Raw genomic sequence first — 18,341 nt, 5'->3', positions numbered from 1 at the left:
GTCAAGATGTACTATGGGGTGCACCTTGTAAATTAACGCGAGCCAAGGTTTGATCTCTCTTAACTTGGATTCAGCTAATTAAGTTGTATTATAGAGCATCGTCCTATATGAGAGGTAGCCGCTCTATGCATTCTAGTCAATGTTGCACATCATCATCAACAATATGGTGTTGCCAATTCAAAGTCTTGTAGCTATGGATCAATAAAGAGTGCTACCTTGGTAGATCTTTAGGTCATACAATGAAGGATTGGAAATGACGTATAGAAATTTTGTAGCTATCTAACTATAGAGTGTGGTAACTTGCTAGATCTTTAGGTCATACAATGAAGGATTGGAAAGTATAGGCCTATATATTTTTGAATTAAAAGGGTGTCTATAGAGCTAAATCGTCTTCAATTTTATCCTTTATGGCATAGCATTGTATTTATGACAAGATGAAGGGCTTCTAGTTCAAGGAGAGATCAAGCTCCAAAACTTATCGCAATCCTCCTTATGTAAATATTGGACACCATGTAAATGCATGGTAACACACAATGTAACTTATAGGGTGGTTACCTTATCAAAAGCAACCCATTAATAGCCGTCAATGACTCCTTATACCTGGAGCTTCCACTTATCATGTTCAAGAAATCAAGGACAAGGGCACCATTTTTATTATTTTAGAACACATGGAAGAGAGAGGTGATGTGTCTGAGTGTTGGGCTTTGTGCAATTAGATTAAGTTTTTGCATTTGTCTTTATAGTTGCTATTTAATGTTTGTGCTCAACCAATATTTAATTCTAGTTAGCGATCAAATATCCTTCTTTTTCAACAGATGCCAGGTCAGCATCAAATTTCTGAGCAATAAAGTTGATGTGGCTAAATGTTACAAGTCAAGATTGGACGTCCCATGGGACCTTGACGCTTGTAAAAAGCTTGGGTTGAAATTTCCCCCAAAGAGAAAGGCTCACCCTATCGTTGCCTGCTATATTTATTTTGGTGGAAAGTCCTCTCTCAAGCCTTTCACTGTTAGCTTGAGTGAGGACTCTTAAGGTTCATAAAAAAATGTATGTTAAGGTTGGTTACACATCGGGTTCACACCCGCCCAAGCCAAAATAAATTAGTTGCTTATTGCATACAAACCACCGATAGTAGCGGGTGGGCGATAGACATTTCGAGTGCGTGGTGTCATGTCGTGAGTTCGAGCCAATGTTGCATTTGCATTTATTTTCGGGTGAGAAGAAACCCTTCGCCCAAGTTGGCCCGCCCCAGCGTGGGCGGACTATACAAAAGCTGTGCGATCAATGGCGCTTCGATGTGCCATAAATTGTCTGAAAGCTTGGGTAGGCAACGGAGAGCTTTGGTGTGTAATCAAGCAGCCGGAGAAGTCTCCCATTGTATTGAATTGTATTGCTACTAGAAGCAATGGTAGTCACAAATGAAAGATCGTGTAATTTGTGTGAGGGGGGAGGTGCCACGTGGCAATGCAATGTGTGGAAGCCACGTGGCAAGGGACATATATAAAGCGGGGGCAACTATGATCGTTTTGGATATTCCACTCCATTTCTTTTCTAACAGCGTTTGTGTGCTCTGTGTGTGTGGCTATGGCGATCGCCCTACCCTCCTCGCGCTTCCTTTTCCGATCCCTTCCCTCTTCCCTTCAGCAATCTCTCCCTCACCGTTATCGACTTTGCACCCCTCGCGCTTCTGGTACCCCGCATTCCCTTTCTTCCCTCTCCCTTCATATGTATTTCGCCTTTCACCTGCGCGTTTACAAGATTTCTCTGCTTAGGATATGTCATTCTCTTGGCCTGCTTGCTAGGCGCTTTCTACCTCGTGCCGCATTCATACCTCGCAAGTAAACCGACCTTTTGTTTTTAGCATCCAAACGTCCTGTATCATTTTGCTCGTTCGGCAGCTGAGGGTAACATTTTTGCGTTTGCAGCGGAGGCTCAAAAATCTCTGGAAGTGATGCGAAAATTTTCAGAACAGTATGCACGTCGTTCAGGGACATATTTTTGCGTTGACAAAGGAGTCACAGCGGTGGTTATCAAGGTAAGATCTCCTCCTATTATCCTCGTACGGATAGGTTCTTCGTCAACGAAAGGATATTCACATGCAATTTTTAATTTTTGATCCTCAACAGATTTTGTTTATAAATTTTCGATATAATTTGTGTGTAGATAGGCTTTAGCAAAAGGTGATATACGTGGATGGAAGTAAGAGATACTTTTTAGCTTATCGGTAAATTTTGACAAAGAAAAGCTTTTAGAAAGTTCTATTTTTTTAGCTTAATAATATTCTAACAGTTTACATTAAACTGCTGTTGAAGATGGTAGTCCCACGTATGTCAAGGCTGTTGTTTCAATTTTTTGAACGATTTCAACACAATTGTGATCTTGCTCTTTATGAGATGGGAGTGTAATCAAGCAAGGAAGCTTATGGTACACAGTAAAATATGTTCAGATGTCTGATGGCCACCTTAAAGTTGAAGGATGGAACTGTAAATTGGACGGGCAGTTCATTGTTAAATGTTTTAACCCTGAAGGCCATGAATTCCACATCCCAATGCTCTATTCTGGAACATTAATTTTGACCCAGAGTTAAGACTCTGCCTTGTGGCATAAAACTTGAGTACAGCAATGCAAAATACAAGTTGTGAAGCATTTGAGGTCCTGAGAAAGCACATCATGTGTCTAACAAGCTCGCTGAAATCAATGCCGATTTGCTTCAATTCGCATTCGTGCTTTAGGGCTATATGCTCATAGACAAGGACACAAGGTAAATAGATGTAGACCTATTGACTTATAGTGCAACAGGGCTGGTTTATATGCACTGTATGTCCACACATTATGTCCTGTGCATACAATATTCAATAAGTTGTGTTCTCTGCAAGTCTTGAACGCTCTTCCAGTACTTATATAATGCAATAAGTTATAATGCAGTTGAATTTTTTGTTGTAACTTGCATCTTTTGTGCTTTCAACTTTTGTGTTGACATAACAAAACCTCAACTGGGTTGACATGTCAGGGCTTGGCAGAACACAAAGACACTCTTGGAGCTCCTCTTTGTCCCTGCAGGTGCGTTACATTTGTGCTTTCTGTGCTTAGGTGTTAAATAACATTATCACACTATTGTCCAATTGCTTAGTAACATCCTAGAATTTCTAGATTGTGCTTTCCTGGTTTTTGTGTTACTGACATTGCAAATCTAGTATTCATTGGAGGATGTGTAAGTTAGATTTGACTCTCACTTGCTACAGGCACTATGATGATAAAGTTGCTGAGGTTGAACAAGGTTTCTGGAACTGTCCCTGTGTCCCAATGCGAGAGAGGTAACTCCCTCCAAACTTTGTGTTCCCTCTTGATACCTCTCCTTGGTCTCCCATTTACAGGGACTGATAGTAACAAGAAGACTGCACTCAATGAAAGATCACAATTTATTTCATTTTTTGTGGAATGAAAATTTTGAGCATTTAAGGTTTCTCAATCTCCATGGCGGAGTACCAATGCAGAAGTACTGGTGATAGATGTGACTCTATCATGGATTTAAAATGCACATGTTATTTCCAAAAGAGAAAGAAGAAGGGTTTTAAGTGGTCTTAAAAAGTAGTTGTGTTTGAAGATGCAAGATCTCCAGGATACGTGTGCTTACGTTGAAAGAAATTCTGAGAAGTGTTTCCCTAGATGCTTGTGTGTATAGATTTGAGAGCAAATGTTAATACGTTTGTATTCAGTCTTGCTGTCAACTGGGTCATTTTTTTCAAATAGAATGTGTTTGGGCATGTTCTGGATTCGCCAAGATATGTGGTTCAAACAGGCCCATTCTCTTGACTTTTTGAAGACTTTATCTAAGAACAATCTATAATATGCACTAGGTGTTCAAATCTTATAAGCATTGCAAGTTTGTGGTGGAAATATTAAGGCAATGGTCATTGTTGGTAATAAGTTGAGATTTCCCCCCTTTAACCAGAATTAGTAGTTGAGTTAGTTGTTTGTAAGGGTCTAAACTCTAAGTAGGGTTACACGACGGCCAACAAATGGAAGCAATGAGTGGAAAAGGCACTCCAAATGCAAGCAACATGAGGCAAAGCTGGGCAAGAAAGTTGCATCCTGTAAACCATGCAAAAAACAAATATTAGTCTCCTCTAGAACAAGCAGCTGTAGCTTGAATGAAGAGATTTGGACTACTTTTTGATTAGCCTTCTCCTTTAGTGCTAGCCTTCGTCATGGCTGAGTTTAGCCTTCACCTCCGGAGTGCCGACAGAAACTCAGTACGAAGACTTTGTATAAATGGATGCTCAAGTATGTGTGGGTCTATAGATTTGTATGTGTGAGAGCATACTTTTATACTATGGTCTACACCCACTGTTGGGCGTTGATGACGTCAGTGGGGATGTCATAGTAGCTAGTCCTTGCTATGCGTGATGGAGTTTATGGTTTTCAATCTTATGAGTGACTATCGTGAGATTGAAACTGCACTATGTTGTGTTTTTAGAGGATGAGTTTGGGAATGTTCTTGGATTCATTTAGGTATATGCTTCTGCCGTATTAGCGGACATGCAAATTTCACCTTGTGAAGTTTTCGTCCAAGTTGAGGTCTGTTGGTATTGCGATAATTCTTTTTATCTTAAATGGTGTGTTGCCCTATCATCCAGATTTAGATTTAGATGCTTGTTTGGGAGAGACTAAAATGAAATCTTTTAGACTTCACAAGCAGCTATAGCTTGAATGAAGAGATTTGGACTACTTTTTGATTAGCCTTCTCCTTTAGTGCTAGCCTTCATCATGGCTGAGTTTGCCCTTCACCTCCAAAGTGCCGACAGAAACTCAGTACGAAGACTTTGTATAAATGGATGCTCAAGTATGTGTGGGTGTGTGGATTTGTATGTGTGAGAGCATACTTTTATACTATGGTCTACACCCACTATTGGGCGCTGATGACGTCAGTGGGGATGTCATAGTAGCTAGTCCTTGCTATGCGTGATGGAGTTTATGGTTTTCAATCTTATGAGTGACTATCGTGAGATTGAAACTGCACTATGTTGTGTTTTTAGAGGATGAGTTTGGGAATGTTCTTGGATTCATCTAGGTATATGCTTCTGCCGTATTAGCGGACATGCAAATTTCACCTTGTGAAGTTTTCGTCCAAGTTGCGGTCTGTTGGTATTGCGATAATTCTTTCTATCTTAAATAGTGCGTTGCCCTATCAGCTAGATTTGGATTTAGATGCTTGTTTGGGAGAGACTAAAATGAAATCTTTTAGACTTCACAAGTAGCTGTAGCTTGAATGAAGAGATTTGGTTTACTTTTTGATTAGCCTTCTCCTTTAGTGCTAGCCTTCGTCATGGTTGAGTTTGCCCTTCACCTCCGGAGTGCCGACAGAAACTAAGTACAAAGACTTTGTATAAATGGATGCTCAAGTATGTGTGGGTGTGTGGATTTGTATGTGTGAGAGCATACTTTTATACTATGGTCTACACCCACTGTTGGGCGTTGATGACGTCAGTGGGGATGTCATAGTAGCTAGTCCTTGCTATGCGTGATGGAGTTTATGGTTTTCAATCTTATGAGTGACTATCGTGAGATTGAAACTGCACTATGTTGTGTTTTTAGAGGATGAGTTTGGGAATGTTCCTGGATTCATCTAGGTATATCCTCTAGAACAAGAGGAAATTGCTCAAAAGCAGATGTGACTTTCATATTAGGGTTTGCTGCAGGAACTTCAAAAGAGAAGCAGCCTGTTTGAAATATTTAAAAAGCAGTCTGAGACTCTAAAAATAGGTCTGGTGAAATCCTAAAAACGGTTATGTAGCATATTCAAAATCCTAAAAACGGTTATGTAACATATTCAAAACCCTAAAAACGGGTATGTAACAAAAATTAAAACCCTAAAAGTGAGTATGTATCTTCCTTGCCAGGAACAGCTGCAGCGACTTTAAAAGAACAAAAATGCCTGCAAGATAGGTCGAACTAGCTGCAAAAGCTTCGAAAAAACAATCACACAGGCCTAGAATTCATCTAGGTATAAGGAGCTTGAAAACCAGTCAAAAACCACACAAATAGGTGTAGCTTATTAAAAGACAAGTACAAATCTGAGAAAAAACTCTCCAAAATGGCACTGCAGCAAGTCCAGGAGTGCTCCATAAGAGGTGCCCAGGCCTGTAGAGGTGATGGCTGACTGAAACAAGGCTGGGCATGCTCTCTGCAAAGTTTTTTGCGACAGAAGTACTTCCTGAGGTTAGGTGATGGGCATTGGCTTGTGAAGCATTAATTCACAATAAGAGTCATATATATGTGCATTTATGTCATCTTGGTGATGTGTTCGGAGTCCTCACTCGAGGAGAAGTTGGATGGCATGTGGAGCATTGAATTTTGGTGAATCTTTTAGAGGTCATATATTGTGCATTTATCTAAGATGCCTTAAGATCCTAGTTATGTGTTCGGAGTCCTCGCTCAAAGAGGATAAGTTGGATGGCACCAACGATTCTCTTTGGAGCTTTATGATTAACAATCTTTTGGTTTCAAAAAGACTTTGGGATTTTGTGACAAGTGATAATTTCCATCCTGGAGCTATAGATAGCTCTTGGCACTCCTTCACAACAAGGAGTTGCTCGAGGTGGGCAGCAAGCCCCGGGTCAAGCACTTGCTCAACCAACACCACATCAAGATTGGATGTCCAAGATGCACAAGTCTTGTCTTCAATCACACTTTCAGTGAAGAGGCTCTTTAAACCTCATATCAGGTTGTGCCAGACTTTTAAAAATTCATGGGACACTTTGGAAGCAATGAACTAAAATTCAGGATCTCAGGGAGAACCAGGAATATTGATGGAGTTATCTAGATGCTCAGCTTGTCTCCACTAGTCTGAACTCCTTGCCAGAGTCATTTACACGATTCTCAATTTGTCCCTAAGAGGTAATCCTAACCCGCTCACCTTTCAGGAGCTTGTGGGACTTTTGCTGCAAGAGGAGTAGATGCAGAGAAACATATAAGATAATATGCATGGTGGTTTGAAGGCTTTGTGATAGCTGGCGAATGGACCAAGCCTCTTATGTTTGAAGAGCTTGGCTCCTCGCTGTTGCAAGATTGAGCTGTATGAAAGCAATAGCGACAATGCCTGCCTGGCAAAAGGAAAGGACAAGGGAAACCCTAGCAAGGGTAACTCCAAAGGCGAGAAGTTTGAAGACGGTAGAGACAAGAAGAAGAGAAAGAAATGTTTCTACTGTGAAAAGCTTGGTCATTTTGCGAAGGACTACAGGATAAAGAAAGCAAATTAGAAAATGAAAAAGAAAGCAAGCCCAAGGAAGAAACAGAGTCTGATTCAGCCTAGGCCCACAATGAGTCATTGAGATGGGGTGTTAAAAGAGGTCATTGCCCCACCTATTCTCCTCCATATGTGGGGGACTAGGTGCAATAGACCAAGGTAGATGAAGTGTGGGAGAGGCTCTTGTAGGCAGAGTTTTGTAGTAGGGCCTATTTATAGGTCAGGTGCCCTAGACCTGATCAGCTCTAGGGTGATTGTATTGGTTGGCAGTCTGGTCAAGCAATCCTGACCCAGTGTTGGCCTTAGATTGGCCACCTATTAGCCTGGTCGGCTGGTTGGGTCTGCAGACTGATCGGACGGTCCCATAGGCTGGTGTGTCGGCCAGCAGCACCCACAAAAGCATCAGATTGATCCAGAAACCAAATTCTGGTTTTCTTTTGATAAGAAAGTCTTGAGGTTAATCTTATTGTATTTTGGAAAAAATTTGTACGTGAAAAGATCATCAATCTACTTGTGGCAAGTCTATGGCTCATGACGAATTTAGAATTAAATGTAACTTCATGTTGTATCATTGCTTGACATATTATTTAGAGGGATATTGTAATGCAAAATTATTGGACATCAATGTAAGGGCAAATTTTATATGCATTTGCGCGTGTCGGAAGGGCTTTTACCTTTATAGTACATATGACCTCTCTAAAGCATCATCTCCTTCGTTAAAGGTAAGGCCAGTGCGTATCCCTTTGGGCTGGGCTTCTCTCTGGCTCTGCCCACTGGTTGACGAACCCTCATGAACTACTTCACCATGAGGTGGGATTAGATTCCTCTTCATCTCTTACAGCCATATTTAGGTCACAGGAACCATAAATATTAGAACACAACATTAGTATAAACATGGTTTGTAACCCTGGTTGACGTACCTGGGGTACTGTTTCAGAATTGCAGCTAAGGGATCACCTTGTAATAAGATGCACTTGGAATTTCATGACCCTTAATAAGAAACGTACATGTGCATATGGGCTTGTGTGTGAACTGTGCTCTTGAGCCAAAGTAAAGGAAAGAAGGATAACAGTTGGCTATTTAGCACCATCATCCTGGAGAAATTTACAGTATGCTGATCTGCAACTGCCATTGGTTGTCCATAGCTTCTTGGGGGTTGTCATGCTGTAGCTCATCATTGCAGGTCATCTCTCTTTGTGATACATATGCAAAGCATATATACTCATGAAATGCATTGCGTGTTTGCCTCTAGCTAAGACTGACTGTGTGACTGTGAAATTGTTTGCTAACAAATTGGTCTTTTTCACCTTGCCCCATCACCAGTTTCAGCCACATGCTATATGGCCTGTTCCTCATTATTCTGATGTCGGTCAACAATATATGGATTTTATTTTGCTCACTTAGGCATAGACCGCTATTACTTTACTTCATGGAGTTAGGTGTTGAGAAGGAGACAACAGAATAATGTTGAGAGATATTAGTGTCTGGAACAGATTTTATTGTTGGCAGCACTCACTTGCTGAAGCACATGAGTAGGGTGTATCCTTCTATAATAGGTGTTAAAGCAGTATAAATTATTTTAGTATTTTCATATTTCTTCAGTCCATCATTGATTTACTACTTGCAGGAAGGAGTGCCACTGCATGCTTTTTTTGACAGAAGATAATGATTTCGCTGGCAAGGAACAGGTATGAAAATCCTCTTCGGTCCTCATTTCTCTCTTTAGTGCTTTTTAGTGATAACTCACCTTCCAGTCCATATTAGTACTTGTTGTCTTTTGGAAGAGATACTGCCTGGCGTGCATCCTTGACTTATTTGTGGTTTAGGCCCTGACATCACGCTCTTCCCTTTTGCTATAATGCTGAGCTGATTTAAATTTGGTTGTAATTTATGCAGGCAATCACTGTAAATGAAATCGAAGAATTGACTGCAAATGTCTAGGTATTTGAGCTGGATATCAAACATTTTTCCTGTACCATGGACGATTCCTTTGTTCTGCTAGTATGTGGTATAGAATCCCATACAAAACCAAGTCAGCAAAAAAGCTATCCTTCTTGTGTATGTTGTATATTACTTTTTGTCCCTTTTCATGGAATGCGGGCAGTCTCATGGTTGCCTTGTGCTTGTAGCTTGTGCAAGTGAAGCAAGGCAACACATAAAGAAAGAATGCAGAATTTTTGTGATTCACTTGTGTTTGGCTCCAAAATAATATCCATCTGTATTCTGTTATGAGAGTTTTCCAATTTCATGTGATTAATCCTACCTGTTACTTTCTTGGTAATTACAATGTTTAGTGGGGATCTTTTAGTAGCTGCATTAATCTGTCGGACAGCATGTTTTTTGTGCCTAAGACTGCATTGTATGTGGCTATACTGAGTACTTCATTGTGAATGAGCATACGTAAATTGTTCCATGCAGGCAGCAGGAATAGGGTAGCTCACTTTAGTAGGAATTGTTAGTTTGCTTTATCAGATGCTCTGGTTGTCTTTAAAAGTAGGCATCAGTGAAGCTAACATAGGGCAGCTTAGCTACACGATGGGTTAATAAAATTTTTTGCCTTTCTTTGTGGGATGACAACTGAATCCCTATCATTTGAACTCTCTTTATCATGAAGCAAAACAGGCCAATGTGCACAATTTGCTAAAACTTGAAAACCTTTTAAATACTTCAAGCTCCTTGAGGTACATGTAGCTCCATTTTAATCTCCAATTACTTGTTTGTATGTAAATACAGATGTATGCATCCGATGTGAAAGGTGGGTCATATTTGGGATAGAAACAACAGTGGAGAGAAAACAATAGAAATGATTGAGTGATTCCTAACAGTTTTGAGATGCAAGTCTCCCAAGGACATGCATCAGAAAGGTGCATGGCATGGTGATTGTTTAAGAACCTAGATTTAGATTTAGGTTCAGATTTAGAATCAGGAAACTAGGACCATGAACTTAGATGTTAATCTCATGGTAACATATTAACATATTGAAATATGAAATGCTAGAGTGGATGAAGAGATTACGTGCAGTGCATGATGAAGACTTAAATCGGTTAATGTTCTGACCAAAAGTGTGATCTCATCGGTTAAGATGTACATAAATAGATATAATCAGGTTGTTAAAGACTACCATTAGTGCATATAGTAATGAATTTACACATACTTTGGTAGAAGGCAATAAGCTTGGGGAGTCTTTGCTCGTTATTTGGTTTGGAATGTTTTAACTTTTAGTGGTAGTCGTACATATGCGAAGAAGTTTCAAAGAAACAAGATTACTTTATTGAGTAACATGCAAGACGTTGTTCCATAATTGTGTCTAGTGACTTTGAAAGCTTAAGTATATCTATGGAATTTATCCTTATCTTGAATTTGTGAGTAATTTGTGAGTATTCCTATGTCTTGTTACTTGTTTAAACCGTGGTCCCTATGATAAGGTGATGCCATCCTTATCTTGAATTTGTGAGTAATTTGTGAGTATTCCTATGTCTTGTTACTCGTATAAACCTTGGTCCCTATGATAAGGTGATGCCATCCTTATCTTGAATTTGTGAGTAATTTGTGAGTATTCCTATGTCTTGTTACTTGTACAAACCTTGGTCCCTATGATAAGGTGATGCCAAAAGTGATGATTATTGGTCTTAAGCAAGAGATCAAACAATGTGTGAGGCAACCAAGAAGCATCCCAAGTATTATCCATAACACTTGCAATGTTGGAATTAATTATGTATTTGTTTAAGAGCTTATCACACCATAGAAATGTAGAATAAGTAGATTCTATGAGACATATATTAATGTCATTGATACTTAACAATACAAATTGATCCACAAAAGAACATATGTTGAGTTTTCTCAAATGCATTTTTAAAAATTGGAATTGAACAGCGTAATGAACTCCCTATAGATGCTACAAGTATGGTTTAAAATCTACAATAGGCATTTGCGTTGAGGATTTTTTTAAAGTAGAAAGTTGCACAATTTAGACTTATGCATGTCAATTGTGGTATTGCAATGTTGATATGGCAAGTACTATCACTGGCTTAGTTAAAGGTTCTGGAGGAATCTATATACAGACACTTTCTAAGGAAATACCTTTCCCCCATTTTGTATGGGTCTTTGCTAAAATGCTGATGTGGTGAACTTTGCCATGATATAGAACGTGTGAATTCCTCAAGCATTTTCAAATGGGGAAAGCTAATAGCTAGCCATGTATTCCTTTCAAGTGAGTGTTTGTTGCATACCTATTATTGTATTAAAACATCATATATTGGTTTATCTTTATTGCTTTGATTGTTTCCAATGATCCCAATTACCAAAAATGTTCAAAATCTCTTGGGAGGCTAATTCAATGGGGAGAACCACATCACGTGTATTCATTCTTATCAGGTGAAGGAGGTAAAGGAGACTTAAAAAATGGGTGTCCTCAAAGGTAAATACTCTTTCTTGTAGACCTTATATAGAGTAGCTATGAGGCCCTAAGGGAACATTAGTTGAATGAGAGGGGAGCCGCAAGGGGGGCGAGAGATTGAAATTGTACAGACGAGCTATTGGCACACTTTACATTTGGTTTAACATGTTACAATTTTTAAGAATAGTCGACGAGCTATTGGCACACTTTACATTTGGTTTACCATGTTACAATTTTTAAGAAAGGACTATTTAAATTCTATTTCATCTAACGCATTCGCACAGTAACCTTGGGTTGGGGTGTCCAAGTTGAGAGGATACTATCTCAATTGGTTTTTAGAAAAAACGCTTTGATGTTTGGAGAGTCTCTTGTGAAGCCAACAACAATTGTGGGACGTTGGTCCCTCCACTTGTACATACGTAACACACTTAAAACTAGGTTCACAAGCTAGGTTTTTGCAAACAATGTTGAAGGTAAGGGACCTTTGGCAAGATTTTGGGCTAATGACTAACTTGTTTACAGTAACATTAATGGTGGCCCCTCATTTTGAGGAACCACCTACGAGGTGCAAGTTTATGACCTACACTCCCTCTCTTACAGTTTGCAACCCTAGAAAATCTCTAGCACCCCCTCCACCCCTCAAACTTCTCTTACCTTTGGGCTCATACACTAGAACTCCTTCCTTTCGACCTTGGAAACCACTAAAATGTAGAGAAACGCCAAGCCTCCAGAAGAAGGGTTGTTATTATCAGCCACTAAGTCAAGAATCAATTGTTGACATCAAGTCTCACCAATAATCATTCATGTCAAGTCTACTCGAAAAGGAGGGGAACCCGTGCATAGTTCAAGATGAAAGCCTAGAGTAAGTCAATTGGAAAGGGACATTAGAAAACATCTCCCTTTATACCTTAGTTTAATCATGGCCTTGCCCTCTTCCTTTTTGCCCCTTTTCCTTTCTCAACTACTTAATAGAAAATTTTCATTTTTCATATGATGGGGCATCTATTCTATATACATGCCTAATCGCTCCAAAAACTACATGCATTAATTAGTTTTGCTGCGCACTTCGCGCCTCCCTCAGTATAGGTTAAGTGCATTAATTAAGCCTCGATCTCCTCCCTCTTCAGAGTTCCGCTACTAGATCTCCCCTCCCTCTACACGCTTGCACTCCTCGATGTCCCCTCTAGGCTGCCGCCATGAGAGGCTGTTGCAGCCCCCCTCCAAGCTCCTAAACTGTCATTCTGAAGTCCTGTCGTGCCTTTTATGGGACCAAGATGTCGGTGCACGGAAGAATCTAGATGTTCGGAAGTCTCTAGATGCATTAATTCAGGTGTCCGGACTCCAAGCTTACCTTAATACCTTGGTTCGAAGCACTTAATACCTTGGTTCGAAGCACGCAACAACTAATTAATTGAGTTTTCAATTTTTTCATTCTAGGGGACCTATTCGGTGTCCTTCCACCAATGATGCAAGCATTTATCCTCAAGCTTGGAATTGCACAAAGTTTTTAATATAATTTATAAGTTACCGAGGAAGTAACATCATAAAATCTACCAATCAAAGATAATTGATCCACAGGTGTTTTAATATTGTGGGCATTTTCTCCCAACGCATTTTTTGAGATGCAAATCAAGAATCAGTTAAGGTTGTGAGATGCATTTTTTGACACACAGATGCTGAGCTGTGAAATGCTATGCACAGTTCTGTGATCTCTTCAAAGGTATGAGCCCTCTCAACACATCTTCCAAATGTTTGCATGTAAAACAAGGCAGTTCAGTAGTGATTTGACAGTCAAAATATTTCACTTAAATATTGTTCTCTTAGAGGCATTGGAACTAAACTAAATAAAACTAATGGATGAAATTTTCGATAACAAACGTTTTTTATAAATTATTTGGAAAATAATTGATAAGAACTCCCAAGCAGCACAGAAGTCTGCTGAAACTTGAACCTTGCACCTGTGGATTGCTAATGCCACAACATTGTATTTCATCATTTCAGTAATTGCAGCTCCAAGAATAGATGAATAACGAAAGACAAAAAGCCCAATAAAAACTGAAAATTTGGAGTCCTGATCAAATAAGTAGAGCCACACGCGAGAAACACACGGAAATACAAAGGGCAGAGAGAGAGAGAGAGAGGGAGAGAGAGAGAGAGAGCTGGTTACACTTATAAGTTGAGCAAAGCATTTATCTATTATTGCGTTTTTCATGAATCATGAACATTCCACAGAATTTAACTTAATTGTTCAGCTCTACAAGCTCATTACATAATTGCCTGCTGAAACCCTTCTAAAAAGCCCTGAACAAAGGCATAAAATCAAACTGGAGGCTCTGCATTGGCATATCTGCTGTCATCCTGGCTCGCAGCGCTTTATTCATGCAAAGTAGCATCTTCACAAGGAGAGGCCCAAAAGAGAGATGTCATGCTGGACAAAATTCAAACTTATAGCCTCGCTTGGACCGACACCCATAAAGCTGAAACGTAAGGGATATGACACCAATCCCACTTCTCCAGTGATCAGCCTCAAAGATATTGCCTATGAAAATCTCTTTTGTTTACATTCCAATGTTCCTTCTGCTATTGCATTCAAGTCATGCTTTTTGTTTCCTGAAAGAAGGTAGATACATGCAAACCCAATAGAAACATTATCTGTGGCATCAATTCCGCAACTCGTCTCTATTCTTCCACGTTAACAAGCTCATATTCAATCAACGAAAGGTTGTTGTCGGCCTTAACAACAAAGTTAGCAGGATCAGTAACCTCCACACGCCCCCATTTATCCACAGCAAGGCGCATGGATCCCTTAAACATGTCAATCTTTGCATTTCGTAAGATCACAGTGACACCTTCTTGCATAAAGTCAACTGTAACAAATATGGCAACATGTCACATGTTATGAAAACCTGCACACTATTCTTATTCTCTTATCGACATTCAATATGATTGTGAATATCACAAAGGGGGCCATTCGTGAAGGAGAGTGAGAAACCGGGAAATAACACGTCTTTCTCAAAAGTAAATACAAAAGCTCCATAGCAAACACATCAAGAGTGAGAATGAGACCAAATTTGTAAGGAACGTTAAGGGTCCACACATGATAGATTTTGATAAACTTCAGGCAAAGTGGAGGCTCAAGCTTGGGAAACACCTTATCCTCAAAAATTCAAAGGCAGAGTATATACCAGGAGCTCAAGATGTAGACAGGTTTTCAAGATGAGCGTGTTCAAAAGCCTTGAATCTCTAGGCAGAAAGAGGAAGACTTATTGTGTCAGCTGTTCGAGCCATCACAAGGTGGCACATGGACACCACAGGGATGTACTACTACAATGAACCCTTCCCATGAAAGAATGTGATTCCATGACTGTAAGTAGAAATACCTCAAATACCCTCATGAATCATGCTGGCCTTCTAGTGGATCACCCTGGGCGTAATGAGAACTGGAGAATACCCAATTGAGAACCTAGGAAACACCATTTCCCCTCTTGGAGCAAGGGAATGCCATTCCAAAGTAACAGAAGCCCAGGGATGTCTGGAACGTCATGTGGGCAGAGCAGATCTCAGCCTTCTCGGAAATTTATAGAACACCATTCCTGCCTCACTCTCCTGCCCTTGCCTTGCATCTTTCACTCCCCCTAGCCTCTCTAGCTACCCCTTCCCTTTTCTCCTCTAAGCTCTCTTGAATCTTTTCCCCACTCAGTGACTCTACTCTGCTCTCCCTCAAGATTCTACTCTCCAATCTCCTACCTCCACTCAAGCCTCTCTTCCATTGAGCTCTCTCCCTTTCCCCTTTCTCTCCGTGTTGGATATTTCTTTGTCATATGATGACGTGTTGTATAATGTGTCATATGGGATCTTGCCTCCATGGAGCTGCTCTCAAAAAGATCGACGACTACAAGGTCATCCTATACCATCTAGGAATCTTTGCAAGAGTCTTCCTTGGTGGCTTTGGCTCCTGCATCTTGGACTCAAATCCTAAATTACTTTGTGAGTACTCATGGAACAATCCATCAGAGGGATTCCAAAGACTTCTTGGCTCTTCACGATTTTATTATCTAGATTCTAGACCTTTTAAAAGGCATCTTGGCTCACCAAGTTTGGATTCATAATCGATAAGCTTTGGACTCATCCTTGTATCCAATAAGAATGCACTTTGTGCTCATGAGATCTAACTTGATCCTAACGTTCTTGTTCATCAGAGGGATTCCAAAGATCTTGGCTCATCATGATTTTATTATCTAGATTCTAGAGCTTTTGAAAGACGTCTTGGCTCACCAAGATCTTCGTGTTTGGATTCATAATCGATAATCTTTGGACTCATCCTTGTATCCAATGAGAATGCACTTTGTGCTCATGAGATCTAACTTGATCCTAACGTTCTTGTGCTAATTAAAAAATATATCGACGAAAACTTCCCTTCCGCTGCATTTGTCATACTCCAATTTCAAGATGTTGCCGATGATGCAGATTGCCTCCACCTAGAAGAGATCTAACTTAATCATAACTTTCTTATTAATGTGTGCATGTCCACTCTCTACCCATCCTGGGTCTATAACCTATTTACAAATCACTCATACAAAGACTCGCAAGTTTAATTCTCTCTCTCTCTCTCTCTCTCTCTCTCTCTCTCTCTCTCTCTCTCGTTGTGTGTGTGTGATAGAAGGGTTCGAATAGATTCCTCACAAGCTTAATGGGAATAAATGAAAGAACATTATACATAATTTAATGGGCAGCAAAGGATGAAATATAGTGTTCAACTATGTTTCCTTCCTTTTAAATCTATGCCAAAAGACACATTGCAAAGCGCTTACGAGAGAAGCACCTCATTGACATTGTCAATGACTTGTAACATTCAAATTGTCACTACAAGAATTAAACAAAGCTGTAGAAATCCATGGACTAGACATTTTACTAAATCAGACGTGCATGTGTCTGATAGTTAGCCCTAGACTGCATGCATGATATAGAATGTCATGAGATCTACATAGTGGGCTGCACACTCTATCGCTCTTGAAACGTGACTTAACAGCTTATCAAACTAAATATCTCTTGTCATGGAATTCCAAAACCCATATTCGTTTTTTTAAATATTTAATCCCAAAAACATGCATTTGACTCTGTTATCCCGCCAATCTAGTTCTCACTTGTTCAAGATCCGAGCAATTAAGCTTGGACACTTTGAAATTACCAACTTTGGCATTATTTCAATATTTGGCAAGAACCGAGCCATGTTGATGGCAATGGTGACATTTCCATGAGGCCAACATCACGACCTTCGCACTAAATTCAGACTACATGGATTCCTAGTAACATGTGCAACAAATTCACCATGTAAAAATGTCAACAGGGAGCATAGGATCCACAGAGGATCGGGCCTTGTTGAACTAGACCATTTTAATTGTAAAACCTCTCTAATTAAACCATCTTTGAAGCGCGAATCAACAGTCCTGCATTGAGAGGTCTAAAAGCTGTGTGCGCCCTTCGACTTCTCTGTTTCCGGTAGCATTCTATGAGGTTCTTCTTCAGAGATTTTGCGGGTGGGATTACAACTAACTTACCGTTCGTTAAAGAATGAGCTTACTTTTATCACCTACTTATTCAGGTTTACTAAGCAGACGTACCAAAGTATATTGACAGAGGATGGCACACGTAAACGGATACAGACAGCTAAATTAGTAGAGGCCACTGTTCTGGCCTGAATGGCAGGAAAGACTTCCACGTAAATATTTCGAAGTGCTGTTTCGTTTTTGGATTTGGAGCAGCCACATCACCTATATAGACCACCTGTAGCCTTGAACGCACAAATGGCCTAGTTTCAAGCATGGAAAGAGATTTTCAAAGGTTACTTTCAGAGCAAGAAAGCTTCCCGCTTTGTGCCCCCCTTAGGGCAATCCACTTTCGAAACGACAAAGTTCAATATAGCTGGACTTAAATTAAGATACGTTCACACCAATCCATCTCTATGTACAATAGGCAGAATGCGAAGAAGGAAAGGATGAAAGAAAGCGTCTGGGGACATGCCTTGTTCGTTGCGGGCAGTAAAGACGATGACACCAGTGTCATCGCCAACGATACATTCGGCAATTCGAACATTACGAACGCGGCTACCATCAGAGAGGGCTCTCTGCACGACAGTTTTGGAGCTGACGACTTGAACGACGAGGTTATGGCCGGAGGTACCAGGCTGCAAACTGGAAACCTTGATGAAGGTAGGTTTTCTGAGGGAGGGCTTTGTGGAAGACATCTTTTTTTTTTCTCTCTCTCTCTTCACTCAACACAGAATGCTCCAAAAAATACAAACCACATGAAACCCTACCAAGCCAATATGCAGATTTCCCAAAACCCTAGAGCTTTCAATACTCCACCTTGTAGATGGCTCCCCTTACCTTGCTCCCATCCTTAGGCTGTTTACCCACCCACAGGCGCGCCCATCGCTTGGTGGCCAATTGAACCAATAGTAAGTGGGTTTTTGGCCTGGTAGCCTTGTTGACTGTGGGTGAGCTTGGCAAAGCGAAAATAATTTCTAATCCATTTTTTGTGCCCTTCTCTAATTTCCACGTTCCCTCTTTCTCTCTTTCTATTTCAAGGCAAGGCTCCCTCCCCCCCCCCCCCCCCCCCCCTCTCTCTCTCTCTCTCTCTCTTCCAAGGTGCGCATATGAGGCACGCCTTATGAATGCTTTATGAGCATTCATCTTGTTT

General features: G+C 40.3%; 2 protein-coding genes across 2 annotated transcripts; one reads left to right on the top strand and one right to left on the bottom strand.

The window, feature by feature from the left end:
• Nucleotides 1-1,538: 1,538 nt before the first annotated feature.
• On the top strand, nt 1,539-9,431 carry LOC147881235 (ferredoxin thioredoxin reductase catalytic beta chain family protein). Its single transcript, XM_087369901.1, has 6 exons — nt 1,539-1,690; nt 1,926-2,035; nt 3,011-3,060; nt 3,243-3,314; nt 8,874-8,934; nt 9,143-9,431. The coding sequence occupies exons 1-6, from the start codon at nt 1,585-1,587 to the stop codon at nt 9,185-9,187; spliced, it is 444 nt and encodes a 147-aa protein (XP_087226027.1). The 5' UTR covers nt 1,539-1,584; the 3' UTR covers nt 9,188-9,431.
• Nucleotides 9,432-13,818: 4,387 nt separating this feature from the next.
• LOC147881234 (uncharacterized protein At4g28440-like) lies at nt 13,819-18,113 on the bottom strand. The gene is made up of 2 exons (XM_087369665.1): nt 17,664-18,113; nt 13,819-14,509 (listed from the first exon to the last, which is right to left on the bottom strand). The coding sequence occupies exons 1-2, from the start codon at nt 17,884-17,886 to the stop codon at nt 14,322-14,324; spliced, it is 411 nt and encodes a 136-aa protein (XP_087225791.1). The 5' UTR covers nt 17,887-18,113; the 3' UTR covers nt 13,819-14,321.
• Between the last annotated feature and the right edge of the window lie 228 nt (nt 18,114-18,341).

Source organism: Dipteris shenzhenensis, chromosome 31 (assembly GCF_047967505.1).
Source record: "Dipteris shenzhenensis isolate YYH24624 ecotype China chromosome 31, Dip_SZ_1.0, whole genome shotgun sequence".
In the NCBI taxonomy this organism is placed as follows: Eukaryota; Viridiplantae; Streptophyta; class Polypodiopsida; order Gleicheniales; family Dipteridaceae; genus Dipteris; species Dipteris shenzhenensis.
This window is presented reverse-complemented; position numbering and strand designations above follow the sequence as displayed.